The sequence below is a fragment of the Schistocerca serialis genome, chromosome 1, assembly GCF_023864345.2.
Source record: "Schistocerca serialis cubense isolate TAMUIC-IGC-003099 chromosome 1, iqSchSeri2.2, whole genome shotgun sequence".
Taxonomy (NCBI): Eukaryota; Metazoa; Arthropoda; class Insecta; order Orthoptera; family Acrididae; genus Schistocerca; species Schistocerca serialis.
Window position 1 is genome coordinate 431,971,440 of NC_064638.1, and position 15,650 is coordinate 431,987,089.

General features: G+C 44.1%; 2 protein-coding genes across 2 annotated transcripts in view; one reads left to right on the forward strand and one right to left on the reverse strand.

The window, feature by feature from the left end:
• The window catches only part of LOC126472496 (28S ribosomal protein S18a, mitochondrial), an 88,325-nt gene extending 79,151 nt beyond the window's left edge, over positions 1-9,174 (reverse strand). Inside the window, exon 1 of the mRNA XM_050099938.1 lies at positions 8,872-9,174. Within this exon, the coding sequence (XP_049955895.1) occupies positions 8,872-8,968 (97 nt within the window). The 5' untranslated portion in view covers positions 8,969-9,174. The remainder of the gene's footprint in view (positions 1-8,871) is intronic.
• A 262-nt stretch (positions 9,175-9,436) lies between these two features.
• Positions 9,437-15,650, forward strand: part of LOC126472480 (methionine aminopeptidase 1) — a 118,205-nt gene continuing 111,991 nt past the window's right edge. The window contains exons 1-2 of the mRNA XM_050099937.1: positions 9,437-9,619; positions 10,120-10,171. Coding sequence (XP_049955894.1) covers positions 9,500-9,619; positions 10,120-10,171 — 172 coding nt within the window. The 5' untranslated portion in view covers positions 9,437-9,499. The remainder of the gene's footprint in view (positions 9,620-10,119; positions 10,172-15,650) is intronic.

Consider the following 15,650-nt stretch of genomic DNA (forward strand, 5'->3'; position numbering starts at 1 on the left):
ATATGTAATCTTCTTGTTTAGTGTGTTTTCCCTTGACTATGCTATTTTTCTTACATTTGTCTGTTCCAAAAGCCATACTTACATCATTGCTGAATCCTTCTGTTATCTTTAGTAATTGGTTGAGTTGTTGATTTGTTGCTGCCAGTAGTTTTAGATCATCCATGTATAGCAAATGTGTGATTTTGTGTGGGTATGTTCCAGTAATATTGTATCCATAATTTGTACTATGTAGCAAGTTGGATAGTGGGTTCAGAGCAAGGCAGAACCAGAAAGGACTTAATGAGTCTCCTTGGTATATTCCATGCTTAATCTGTATTGGCTGTGATGTGATATTATTTGAATTTGATTGGATATTAAGTGTGGTTTTCCAATTTTTCATTACTATGTTTAGGAACTGTATCAATTTAGGAACTACTTGGTATATTTCCAATGTTTGTAGTAACCATGAGTGGGGTACACTATGAAAAGCTTTTCGGTAATCAATGTATGCGTAGTGTAGCGACCTTTGTTTAGTTTTTGCTTGATATGTCACCTCTGCATCTTTTATCAGTTGCTCTTTACATCCTCATGCTCCTTTGCAACAGCCATTTTGTTCTTCATTTATAATTTTGTTCTGTGTTGTATGTGTCATTAATTTCTGTGTAATGACTGAAGTTAATATTTTGTATATTGTTAGTAGGCATGTTATGTGGCGATATTTAGCTGGGTTTGCTGTGTCTGCTTGATCTTTAGGTTTCAGATAAGTTATTCCATGTGTAAGTGTATCAGGGAATGTGTATGGGTCTGCAATGTAACTGTTAAATAATTTAGTTAGATGTGAATGTGTTGAGGTGAACTACTTTAGCCAGAAATTTGCTATTTTATCTTTTCCAGGGGCTTTACAATTGTGAGTAGAATTAATTCCTTGGGTGACTTCATGTTGCAAAATTATCACTTCAGGCATTTGTGGTATCATCTTGTATGTGTGTGTTTCTGCTTGTATCCATCGTGCATGTTCGTTATGTTGTACCGGGTTTGACCATATGTTGCTCCAGAAGTGTTCCATGTCTGTTAAATTTGGTGGATTGTCTATTTTAATGTGTGTGTTATCTACTGTCTGGTAAAATTTCTTTTGGTTTGTGTTGAATCTTTGGTTCTGTTTCCTTCTATTTTCACTTTTATGGTATCTTTTAAGTCATTTGGCCAATGCTTGTAATTTCTGCATCTTTTCATCTAATTGCTCTACCTTTCTGGTTTTTTTTTCTGACATTTCATTTCTTATAAATTGTGTTAGCTGTCCGACGTCTTTTCTCAGTTTTTCTATTCTGAACTCGGGATCTTTGCCTTTCGCGGGCAAGTGCTCTACCAACTGAGCTACCCAAGCACGACTCTCGCCCGCAGTGAGGACAGGGCTTGAGTCGTGCTTGGGTAGCTCAGTTTGTAGAGCACTTGCCCACGAAAGGCAAAGGTCCTGAGTTCGAGTCTCGGTCTGGCACACAGTTTTAATCTGCCAGGAAGTTTTAAAAATATCATTGTTAAGAATAATGTCAATTAGCACATACTTTTATAGCTTATAAGAAACTGAATGAAATAGCACAAATCTTAGACCTGTGCATCAAGTAGTTTGAGATATGGTGATTTTAAGGTTTCAGAACCTAACAAAAATTACATAATTTCAGAGGTTTTAGAAAGTAACAACTCAAAAATCCAAAATAATTTAATTCGTGATTTTTCAAGCAAACAACTATTGCTACAAATATACACAAAATATATATGGTTCTCGGGTGAGATGGCACATGTCATAGTGAAAACTCCACAATATTTCATCAGCGGAACTGGCCGACATCTTCAGGTGCGACGAACACACTGCTAAGGCATGACTAGAGCCCCCTATTTATACCAGTCTTAGGCAGGAAGTGCGCATGTGTGGAAGGCGCCAAATTCGATTGCCAATAGCAACGATATCAACCGATAGCTGGAAGGACAGCAACGCCACATACAAGATGAAGAACCAAAGACTTCGGCGCACACGCGGAGGCTGCCACTTCTGCTCTGCGCTCTCATCGGCCACCCTAGCGACCTCTATCGGAAGCCGCAAGCAAAAATGCGCGACCGCGTAAGGCGCGTGACTACCCTCCCATTGTCAACAAATATTTATGTTGCTGGTGAATCGTCATCCGTCGTATAACCAACAGTACTCCTCTCTGCTCAATGCGACTTCAATAAGGCCACTGCTGGATCCCAAGCTGTACTGAGCTAAAAGCCATTGTGTGTCTGTTTACAAGATTCGTCGAGCTATGTATTTCCACTGCTTCCTTAATAATACTGTCCCAGTACGAACTCATCGACGTGAGAATTTTGGTGTGTTGATAATTCAAAGAATATTCTGTACTGAGACAATGCTCAGCCACTGCGGACTTCTCTGGTTGCTTCAGACGAGTGTAGTGTCGGTGTTCAGTACATCTCTTTTCTACAGTGCGACAAGTTGGTCCGATGTATGACATGCCGCAGCTACAAGGAACCTCTTACACACTGGGTCTTCGCAGGCCAAGGCTGTCCTTACATGAGCCCAAGAGAGCTCAGAGTTTTGCCGGCGGACGAAAGACACATTTAACTTTATGCCTCTTCAATAATCTTCGCCTTCTTCCAGTTCCTCACGTTGGGTAACGCGCTTCGGGTGTAAGGCATGGTGAATCTCCCATTCGGAATATCCATTTTGTTGGAACTTGATGTTGGGATGAAGCGAGTTAAGATGCTCAAGAAATACATTCAGCAATGCATGAAGTTCACTATGGAGATTGAGAAAAACAGCGAACTTCCATTCCTGGACGTGTTGGTACAGAGAAAAGATGGCACATTAGGTCATGCAGTGTACCGTAAACCAACACACACAGACTTATACTTCCAGATCACCAGTTGTCACCATCCTTCGCAATGAAGTGGTGTACTTAGGACTTTGGTTCACAGAGCACGAGCCATATCAGACTCAGACAGCTTATCAAATGAGCTACTCCACCTGCGTACCACTTTCCAACAAAATGGATATTCCGAACAGGAGATTCGCAGTGCCTTACACCCAAAGTGGGTTAGCCAACGTGAGGAACTGGAAGAAGGCAAAGAACAAAGGGGAATGGTCATCTTGCCATACACAACAAATAGGAAGATTATTGAAGAGGCATAAAGTTAAATGTGTCTTTCGTCCGCCGGCAAAACTCTGAGCTCTCTTGGGCTCATGTAAGGACAGCCTTGGCCCACGAAGACCCAGTGTGTACGAGATTTCTTGTAGCTGCAGCATATCGTACATCGGACAAACTTGTCGCACTGTAGAAGAGAGATGAACTGAACACCGACGCTACACTCGTCTGAAGCAACCAGAGAGGTCTGCAGTGGCCGAGCATTGTCTCAGTACAGAACATTCTATGAATTATCAACACACCAAAATTGTCGCATCAACGAGTTCATACTGGGACAGTGTTATTAAGGAAGCAGTGGAAATACGTAGCTCGACGAATCTCGTAAACAGACACGGGCTTTCAACTCAGTACAGCTTGGGATCCAGCAGTGGCCTTATTGAAGTCGCATCGAGCAGAGAGGAGTACAATTGGTCATATGACGGATGACGATTCACCAGCAACATAAATATTTGTTAACAACAGGAGGATAGTCATGCGCCTTACGCGGACGCGCATTTTTGCTTGCAGCTTCCGACAGAGGTCGCTGGGGTGGCCGATGGCAGCACAGAGCAGCAGCAGCAGCCTCCACGTGTGCGCCGAAGTCTTTGGTTCTTCATCTTGTATGTGGCGTTGCTGTCCTTCCAGCTATCGGTTGATATCGTTGCTATTGGCAATCGAATTTGGCGCCTCCCACACATGCGCACTTCCTGCCTAAGACTGGTATAAATAGGGGGCTCTAGTCATGCCTTAGCAGTGTGTTCGTCGCACCTGAAGATGTCTGCCAGTTCGTTGATGAAATATTGTGGAGTTTTCACTATGACATCCGACGTCTCGCCTGAGAACCATATATACAACATGTCTATTAGGAAGGCCTCAAACAACACGTACACAAAATAATCAAAATTTGCAATGTGAAGAATTGGTTGATTTCACATGTTCACAGTAGTAAAGCTGGTGAACACACAAACAACTACTGACTAACCACTGACAGAACTATCCTATCTAGATTGGTATGTGCAAGAAAATCACATGGATGTGGTACATCTCATTACATATAAATATCAACATATAGAATGAAATACATGGAATATAAAAATAAATATGATTATTTGTGGGCGAGGGCTTTTAAGAGCAAGATCATCAATGCCCTCAATGCATGATGTACAGATGAGTGTCGTGAAAATCTATTAAAAAATGATACCAAATCAGAATACCAAGTTGCATACTCCCACAACAACTACTGTAAAAGGCAACCCTAATAAGCTGAGCCTCATGACAGCCCTCAATACATTTCTGATGAAACACAGCGGAATAACTACATAAAATCGAGGATATAATACCAACACAGACACAGTTAAAAAGGGGACAGATTACTATGGCTGGATGACCATTTATAAACAACGGGTTACCAAGCCACTCTGCGACACAAAATCTCGCACTCAATATATGGGGGTAGAATTCTGGACATCACACAAAAGCTTGAAACATGAACCACACTTGCCTAATTATTAGTTAAAAAAAGAAGGCAGGTCCTGTGTGAGACCCACATTAATCCCCAGACTGTCATATAAAACACACACAAAATGTGTCATACTGACAGCTGTGTCCCTAATCTGTGATACACTGGGGACTCCTTGCAACGTACGAGAAAGCCGTGTATCAATAATCAATGCCCCACTTTAATCCACATAAGGGTTACTACTTCTTGTGTAGGACTGCATACACATTATTAAGGAGAGGTGGGCTACAGAGCAGTGTGGCAACTGTCATCATAGGAGAGCTGGACAGGAGCAGAAATGATTAGTGAACAAGTTAATACAACAAACAGAAGATTTGATTTACTTCTATTTCTCCAAATGTATGACAGCTCAATACAAATAGTGTGGCAAAAATCAGGGTTGCTTATAATGTTCACAAGGAAGAATCTATCTGTATGTGAGCACAAATGAAGAAGACAGAGCCACAGCATATGCTTAGCAGCACGTTGTGAAGTGGCTCCTAGAGCGAGTGGGTACAAGTCACTGCCTCTGGCCATCCCATCTTGCAGCGGCAGAGGCACTCAGAGTACAAAATTGCTGGAGGGATGACTCAGCAAGCAAGTACTATTGGGTCCACCAGATCATGCACGACCACTACTGGTGATGGACAGAAACTTGCAAGTCTGTTGCTATGATGTCGATGGAGTCTTATCATTGTGTGATATACACTTCTTCAGCTTGTCACCTTTGGAAGGAGGTAAGTCACAGCTGCAATGAAGGTTTTGCAGAATATATTTTATTATTCCTCACTTCCAGCCACTGAGCCTCCCACCACCACATGGTCTTCTTGGTCAAAAATGAGGTGACAGCCTGGAGACAGACTGAACAGTGAGCATGAGGTGGAAGGGAGCAAGCCTCCCAAGTAGACGCAAGTTTGTGTTCCCAGATCCCTATGTGCCCTGGAACCTAGCAGAAAATTATTTCTTTGTCGTGTCTTTGCAAGCCTGCACTCCCTGTACCACTTGATCTGCTGGGTACACATAATCAATAGCGATAAGGGTGCTTTGAGTATCTAAGCAGATGAGGCAGCATCGTGACAAGATATTTCTCATCAGTTCCACTGCCTTCAGGATAGCAGACAATTCCACATAATAAACCGAAAACTGCTCTGGGAGTCCCATCCGGAGGAAAATGTTGGGGAACATGAGAGAGCAGTCAATAAAATCTCCCTGCTTAGACCCATCTGTGTAAACAGTAATAAAATCTGGATGACAATGCACAATATTGTTACATTTAATTTTAAAAATATAGTGTGGGACAAAATTCTTTAGTAGCCAGGTGGTTGCTCTATTCCACCCCAGCTTTGGAGCTTAATGCACCCCATCTGCAATAATTCAAAGCTCTCTCTCGCACAGATGCCAAATGGTCTCATTACCCATGGGCAGTGACGGAACAGGTGTTCCAGTGGCAATTGTGCGACAGAGATGGATGCTAGTGAGTTCGAGACAGATGATGCCCTGCATGCTTGGCATACAAGGAGAGGGTGTCAAATAAGAGTATGCTCATCGGCCTCTGCAAGCCAGCTAGCAACTGGACTCTTGCAGTAAGCGTAAGCATTGACAGTCTAACACCCTTGTGGTGAACCGCATTCTGCATTTTGAGATACAAAGGCCTTGCTGATCCGTAAACCTGGCATCCTTATTCAAGCTGGGGGTCACACAATGGCCCTGTAAAGTTAGAACAGATGTGCCATGTCAGATTCCCCCAGATCTATGACTGACAATTATGGATGTTTAAGGCATTGAGACCTTTCAGTTTCTGTTGTTTAAGGTGTGGCAGCCATGTTAGCTTCTCATTAAGAGAGATGCCCACATATTTCATCTTTTCCTTTAAAGTGAGAAACGTATCTCTCTGTTTTAAAATGGGAAAATTACCTAGAGAGCAGGACTGATTACAATCAACACAGACCGTATTCTCAAAAGATAATATAAAACCTACAGTTTAAGACCACTCCTCCAAGCACCTGATAATCAAATGCAAATTCCACATACATGGAATATAAATATTAATTCACAGAATATAAATACTAATGAGTAAAACAGCAACAACTATGAAGTTTACATATAGTGAAGTGTTACACAGTAGTTGTTCTTTGCCAACTTAGAGTAAAACACACATTGTCACAGAAAATTAACAGAATTTCCAATTCTGTGAAGAATATGAGAGCATGACAAAAAATATTTATTGAAAAGAAGCTTCCATAGTCTAAAATGTAGTGTCAAGCAGGTAGGGCTTCTTTTAATTACTTTCAAATATGCCTAAGCCTACATTATTTGACAGTGAACTGAAAATTTCAGTAACACTCTACTTTATACTCTTTTGTACAAGTATGTACCAAATGCTTCACCTCAGAGTGGAGACCATTTTCACTTATCGTTTTATGTCCATACTGTTGGCAATTTTTTATTCTGAGCGGAGTTATTTGTGTCAAAACACATTAGAGAGTATATGCAATGAGATATTGTACTCATTGCACTAAATTGATTGAAAAAATTATGGCATGCTCTTTTCTGTGCTGTGAAGATTATTTTTTATGCTGGCATGTTGCCCCAGAATAATATGCTGCAACACATTATTGAATGAAAATAGCCCAAATATGCTGACAGATACTTCAGACACCAAAATGGGAGATAACTCTTAGAACAATGATGCTGATGGGCAACTGTTTTAATGTCTGGAGAACATGCCATTCCTACTTCGCCTTGATATACACATGAACGCTATTAAACCTAGAAGAGTCCACCTGCATTATTACCTGACCATTAAGCTCAATAGCTGTTTCTTCTGGGTCCTAGTGATTTGCACAGAAGTGAAAGAAATTGATCCCTCCTACATGAATTGAAAGGGGTCCTACTATTAAAACTTACAGACAAATATGCCCGAAAAATCAAACTACACTTTAGTAACTGATGTGTTATCTATCACAATGCTTGTGTCATTAGCAGACATTATAAAATTACTTTTCTGCTGATAGAAAGAAGTAGATCATCACATAGATTAGATACAGCAGGGGCCTAAGTATGGATTCATGAGGGGGGCTAAGTACTGATTCATGAGACATTACATTTTTTATTATGCCTCATTCAGAGATCACAAGATCTTGGGATATGCCATTCGAGGCATCTACAACTCTCTTTCTGTTTTCAAAGTGTGGAACAGTTTTACGTAGCAAATAATTGTACACAGCCTAGGAGCTATCAGTGGCTCTCCTGAGTGTGTGAGCAGTGAAGAAAAACAAAAGTGTTTTATGTTCCAAGTTACATGAACCAATTTTTGTGTAAATGAAGAAACCTCATTCATAAGAGAATTACGGAATGCAGCCATGCAGCTGTTAGGACACTAACTTCATACTCTGGAGGATGGAGATGCTCTGCCCGCCCATCCTTAGTTTGGTTTTCATGGATCGTTAAAGAAACTGCAGGGATGTTTCCTTAATCATAGCCATGGCCGACCACCCGTCCTACCTCTGTAGCACATGTCATAACATTTTACGCATATTGTGTATACTGTATGATATATTCTAACCCATTGATTGACATTTTATTACCTTGACGAATCCTAATAATGTGACTTGATCGCTGATGAATAAATAAGTTTCCTATCAGACCTGCGATTCCATAATAGCTGGGCTTCTCTCCGTGTATAACATGATTTACGCGCCAAAACATCTTTGAGAGCTCACACAGGACACCAATTGGCAATTTTTTATTGTATGGATATTCCATCACATCACTCGTGAATGAAATAACTGCTTAGTGTGCAGAATCCCTTTTTTAAAAAACCAAACTGTCAGATGTTAATTATGTTTAGGTTTTCAAATATCCAGTTATATATTTAACTTTCTCGAGAACATTAGAAAACGTTAACAGCGAATTGAGTCGATAATATGATACATATGCAGCATATCCAATTTTATAAACTGATCTAACAAGCGCATAGGCCTACTTCATTTCTGGGACTGCTCCTTGCTGTTGAAACTTTGAGAGAAATAAGATTAGAATTTAACGTCCCTAGTCAAAACTCTGCACATTTCGCTACAGCAGACCTTCAATGCTTGATGGATATATGATTTATGTCACTGGAAGTTTTACTTCACAATGATCATATCGTTCATATTAATGATTTAAGTCTTCCTTCGCTGGTTCAACTGTGCGATTCCTCCGTTACTAATATATACTTACTTTCTTTTAATCTCAATACCGATGACGTATATAGGCTCCTCGGGCGAAAAAACGCATTGAATGACGCTGTGGCAAAGTTTCTGACCACGTTCATCATAATGTTTAACTGAAGACTCCACTAAACTTTCAGAGTACCCACCACATACTCTGTCATGCCATTTATTACGCTCGTAGCTTTTTAGACACTGTCAGTTCATAAATCTTCATCGACGACTCTTACTTGCATCCCTTCACAATCCACAGCTACCCCACTCAAATCACCGACACCACCGAACACATCCAGTTTGTTATTGTACAGAGAACATAATTCACAGTTGCACATCAGAGTACCAACAGTACAAAAGTCAACATAGCATTTCAGACAACTATTTCACAGTTATGAGTAAAAAAATGTAAATTTTAATGATCAGTTAATTCTTATCATTTAAAAGATAACCATTCGTTTGTGAAACCATAAACATCATATAGACTTCGTAAAGGAAAATAAAACGCTGCTGATTCATGTACACATCTTTTACGTTGGCTAGCTTGTTATTTTCGTTATCTCTTTCTTGCATTTGCTTTGGAAAGTTTTTGTTGAATGGAGGGTGGCACATGAAATAATACGGGTAAAATTCGCTTAAAGAGAATGACAACTGTCTTGACTGAATCTAAAGTTTGTGAAACGCCAGGCTGTGGAGCCGCCGCAAAGCTCCAATGCCCAACATGTATCAAGTTAGGAATACAGGGTTCATACTTCTGTTCTCAGGTAAGTTTTGATGGTGATATTGAAACGAAAGTTTTTAATAGGACATAGTTTGTATTTCAGTGTAAAGTAGGGAATTAAAGGAAATGAAAAGCTGTAACGTAATGTTTAATTTAATACGCTAGACATTACTCTTGTAGCGTGGGCGTAGCTAGTAGTTCAATGTGTTGGAATGTCAGATGCCATTGATAGAGTACTCATATCGAGCAGAGCTACTCTTACGTCACTGTAACAGTGACTGGGAAACTGGTTCATGTAATTTACGTTTCGATATTTATCTTTCACTTTCGTTTAATAGCTGCCGTTTGGACTGAAACCTGTAGCGAAAGACTTTGAACAAACACAATTTTTTGTTAAAAAGTTAGTGTTTTATTTTAGTTTTATACAGAACAAAGCTATAACACTGATAATTACTGAACATATATGCACAGTGAATAGCTTTGGATAATTCGGATTTTGTAACAAACCCGGTTTAATGTGGAATTACTATTATTGCATTGCAGGACTGTTTCAAAGGGAGTTGGAAATCACATAAAGTACTTCACAAGCTTGCACGTGAGTATTACTGAATGGATTCAACTTGTTTTATGATACTGTGATGAGTGCTGTGAGTAGTCAAGACACGAATGAATAGGTGAACATTTCGGTGGTAGTTTCCAGAGATGTCATATACAAGCTTGTAATTGTTTTCAGTATGTGTTCTGCTGCTGAAAAATCGCCAAAAGAACAAAAATCATAGCTATAATGAAGCATGGTGGACCAGCAATTGAAACTGTTAGCTATCACCTATTTGCCCTTCTGAGCTGCTGCCACAAGCTTTTAGAAATACTCATTCTTAACTGAATCGATTCAGAGGTCATGAAATTACTCCTATCAAACAAGCTGGCCTAACAGGAGCTGTACAAACAGAGCACTACCCACCCTGTTGCTCCTGTGCCACCTACCTCGGGAGCAACACCCCCCACCCCACCCATCAGGGACGTCTGTCCCCGCTTCTAAGCCGGAGAAGCATTCAACTTCTTTGGCTCCTCTCACATGCAAAGGGTCCCTTGGGTCCCTCCCTTCCCAGGTTTCCACTAGTGGGATGAATGACGCCCGGTAGTGGCATAAGTGCCCACAAGCAGCAGGTCATAGAGCTTCGTGATCCTCCTCCGTCCCGGAGACTGAATCAGTGAAGACCTCCCAGCCAGTGAAACCCAAGGAGCAGTGAGAAAAGTCCAAGATCATCACCTCCAAGACGAAGGAACTTGAGGTGGCACCCACCCCACCACAACCTACAAGCTCTGCGTATGAGGGCGAGGTAGAGATTCTGGCGTTTGCTGAGGACCTAGATCTCGCCAGACTCTCAGACACAATGGATGTCACTCGCACAGGTACTCAATTGGTGGCAGCAGATGACCCAGTGGCATAATCTGAGTCCTCGGTCCGTTCACTCCTTTCTCGGCCATGGACAATGCCATCCTCCAGTGGAACTGCAGCGGTCTTTTCCACCATCTTGCTGAGCTTCCACAACTTCTCAGCCTCCACCCTCTCCTCTGCATTGCTCTTCCAGAAACTTGGTTTCTGGCGATGTGAAGCCCCACCCTGCATGGCTATCGGGGTTATTATGAGAACTGGGCAGCTTATGAAAGGGTATCTGGTGGTGTCTCCATCTACGTCCATCACTGTCTTTACAGCGAGTGTCCCTCTACAAACACCTTTAGAGGCTGCCGCTGTTCAGGTGTGGATGCTGCAGGCTGTCACTGTCTGCAGTCTCTCTCTTCCACCGGATGGTGATGTCCCGCAGCATATCCTGGCTGCGCTGATAGCCCAATTGCGGCCACCTTTTCTGTTACTGGGTGACTTCAATGCCCATAACCCTCTGTGGGGTGGATCAGTGGCAACAGGCCGAGGCAGAATTGTTGAGCAACTATTGGCACAGCTCGACCTTTCTCTTTTAAATAATGGTGCCTTCACACATTTCAGTGTGGGGCATGGCACGTACTCAGCTGTCGACCATTCAATCTGCAGCCCTAGCCTGTTACCAACTGTCCAAAGGAGTGTGCATGACGACTTGTGCGATAGTGACCACTTTCCAATCTTTCTGTCACTGCCACAGCGTCGCTCTTCTGGGTGCACCTGCAGGTGGGCTATGAATAAGGCTGCCTGGGATTTGTTCACCTCCGTTGACACCACTGAGCCTCTTTCCAATGACGCCATTGATGCAGTGGTTCATTCAGTCACCACCGGCATCATTACTGCCGCCGAATCTGCCATTCCCTGTTCTTCTGGGTCCCCTCGGCAGAGGACTATGCCTTGGTGGTCGCCTGAGATCACTGAGGCGATTAAAGATCGCAGGCGGGCACTACATCACAAGCGGCATCCCTCATTGGAACACCTCATTGCCTTTAAACAGCTCTGTGTGCGAGCCTGCCGCCTCATTCACCAATGTAAACAGGAGTGCTGGGAAAGGTATGTCTCCACTATTGCCGTCCGTACCTCTCCATCGCCGGTTTGGGCCAAGATTAGGTGACTCTATGGCTATCGGACCCCTGTCAGCGTACCTGCACTTCCACTGAATGGAGCAGTCTGTACTGACTCCGATACAATTGCAAAGTGCTTAACGGAGCATTTTGCCCAGAGTTCTGCTTCTGCGAATTACCCACTAGCCTTCCACTCCCTGAAAGAGCGATTGGAACGTCGGAGCCTTTCATTTCACATGCGCCACCCTGAATTGTAAAATGCTCTGTTCAATGAGTAGGAATTCCAAAGTGTCCTAGCCGCTTGCCCTGATATGGCTCCTGGGCCAGATCACATCCACTATCAGATGCTCAAACACCTCTCGGTGGACTGCCAGCGACGCCTCCTAGACGTTTCCAACCGTATCTGGGTTGAGGGTGAGTTTCCGTCGCATTGGCAGGAAAGCATTGTAATCCCCTTGTTGAAACCTGGCAAGAACCCACTGGAGGTGGACAGCTACTGCCGCATTACCCTCACCAATGTTCTTTGCAAGTTGCTCGAATGCATGGTGAGCCGGAGGTTGAGTTGGCTACTTCAGTCTCGGGGCCTTCTGGCTCCGTCTCAGGGTGGGTTCTGTAAGGGCCGTTCTGCCGCCAATAATCTAGTGTGCCTGGAGTCTGCCATCTGTACAGCCTTTGCCCACCATCAGCATCTGGTCGCCGTCTTTTTTGACATGCGGAAGGCGTACGATACAACATGGCGACATCACATCCTCTCCACGCATCATGGTTGGAGTCTGCTTCCGATTTTCATACAAAATTTTCTGTTGCTTCGTTCCTTCGGTGTGCAAGTTGTGGCCTCCCACAGTTCCTCCAAAGTTCAGGAGAAAGGGGTACTGCAAGGATCTGTCTTAAGTGTCTGCCTCTTTTTGATTGCAATTAATGGGCTTGCTGCGGCGGTGGGATCGTCTGTCTCAGCTCCCTTGTATGCTGATGACTTCTGCCTATACTATAGCTCCACTGGCATTGCAGCTATTGAACGGCAGCTGCAGGGCACCATCCGAAAGGCGCAGTCTTGGGCTGTAGCGCATGGCTTCCTGTTTTCGGCAGCCAAGACGTGTGTTACGCATTTCTGACGGCGACGCACTGTTCACCCTGAGCCACGGCTTCATCTTGACGGCGAACCTCTTGCTGTGGTGGAGACACATCGGTTTTTGGGATGGTTTTTTTTTTATACCCGGTTGACTTGGCTCCCTCATATTCGACAGCTTTAAGAGACGTGCTGGCGGCATTTTAACACTCTTCGTTGCTTGAGTCACACCAACTGGGGTGCCGATCGGTCTACCCTTCTACAGCTGTACCACGTGTTAATTCAGTCCCATCTAGATTATGGGAGCCTGGCTTACAGTTCAGCATCACCTTCTGCATTGCAGTTGCTTGACCCCATCCTTCACAGCGGGGTCTGACTCGCCACTGGAACTTTCCGGACAAGCCCTGCCAACAGCATACTTGTGGAGGCAGGTGTCCCTCCAGTGCGGTTCCGACGCCAATGATTACTGGCCGCTTATGCTACACATGTTTGTAGGTTGGCCGGGCATCCCAATTATCGTCTCCTGTTCCCTCAGTCGGTTGTCCGGAATGGTGGGCCCGGCCAGGGTGTAAGATCGCAGTTCGCGTCAGAGCTCTTCTCTTTAGGCTTGAGGTTTTCCCTCTCCCACCTCTTTTCCGGGCCTCTCTGCGTATACCCCTGTGGTGTGTGCCCTGCCCATGCCTTCGGCTCGATTTGGCACAGGGCCCGAAGGACTCAGTCCCTCCTGAGGCCTTCCACCGCCGCTTTCTTTCAATCCTTGCCGCGTTTCAAGGCTCTGACTTTGTCTATACTGATGGCTCGATGATTGCTGGTCATGTCGCTTATGCTCTTACTCTAGGGGATCATTATGAACAATTCACTGCCAAGCTGGTCGCCATCTCTCGCGCCCTAGAGTATATCCACTCCTGCTCAAGTGAGTCCTTTATCTGTAGTGACTCCCTGAGCGGTTTACGAGCTATCGACCAGTGTTTCCCTCACTCTCGTCTGGTGATGGCTATCCAAGAGTCCCTCCATACTCTTGCCCATTGTGGCCGCTCTGTAGTCTTTATGTGGATCCCGGGTCATGTCAGCATCCCGGGAAATGAACATGTTGACATGCTGACCAAACAGGCTGTCGGTGCACCAGCCTTGGAGATTGGCCTTTCGGAAAGTGACCTTGGGTCAGTTTTGCAGCAGAAGGTACTTCGCACCTGGGTTGAAAAATGGTGCACCCTTCCTTCACCCAACAAACTTCGGGCCAACAAGGAGGCTACCGGTGCATGGCATTCCTCCTTGTGGGTCTCTCGCAAGGACTCTGTTGCACTCTGCTGGCTGTGCATTGGCTACACCTGGATAACGCACAGCTATTTATTGCGCCGCTAGGACCCCCCTTTATGTCGCTGCGGGTCAGCTTTGACTGTGGTCCACATCTTGTTAGACTGCCCACTTTTAACTTCGCTCAGGCAGACGTTTGCACTGCCTGATACGCTTCCTGCACTTTTATCAGATGACGTTGTGATGGCAGATTTAGTTTTGAGTTCTATTCGTGCAGGGGGTTTTTATTGCTTGATCTAAGTGTTTGTCCTTTTTTTTGTGTTGAGTCTGGCCTTTGGACTACGATTTTAGACTGGGGTTTTTAGTGCATTTCTTGGTGGTTGGCTTTTCCTTTTTTGTTTCTATGGTCAGCCAACCACTGTCACACACTCGCTGTGATTTTAATTCCTTTTTTCTGGTCTCTGTCTGTGTCTTTCTTGTCATGTGTCGTATCTTGTCATCTCCATTGTTTGTTCTTATTCTTTGTGGGTGTTTAAAGTTCATGGAAAAAGGGACCGATGGCCCTAGTAGTCTGGTCCCTTCAATCCCACAAACCAACCAATCAACCATCCAAAATGTGGTCAGGATCGGTCTTCATCAAAACAGCATCCTCTGCCCAGTCACGGGCACTACTTGCCTGTGACAAGCTGGGGGATATTTCTGTATCCATCGCGCCCCATAAGAGCTTAAATAAGGTCCAGGGTATCATATTTCACAGAGGCTTTCTTTTGCAGTCTGACGATGAGCTGCGCGCCAATTTAGAGCAGCGAGGTGTCCATTTCGTCTGGTGCGACCACTGGGGTCCGAGGGATAATCAAGCTGCCACCGGTGCCTTCATCTTCGCCTTTGAGGGTGATACATTGCCCGAGAAGGTCAAGGTGATGGTCTACCGGTGTGATGTAAAGCCCTATGTCCCTCCCCCGATGCAGTGCTTTAAGTGCTGGAAGTTCGGCCATATGTCTTCCCGCTATACTTCTTGCAGATGACCATCACATCCCAATACTCCATGTGCTCCGCCTCCCCTCTGTGTCAACTGCGGAGAGCACCATTAGCCTTGCTCACCTGACTGCAGGATTCTCCAGAAAGAAAGGAAAATGATGGAGTAAAAGACCCTGGACAGACAGACCTACACTGAGGCTAAGAGAAAATTTGAACGCCTGCATCCTGTGCGTATGACATCATCTTACGCTGCCGCTACAGCAGTTCTGGCACC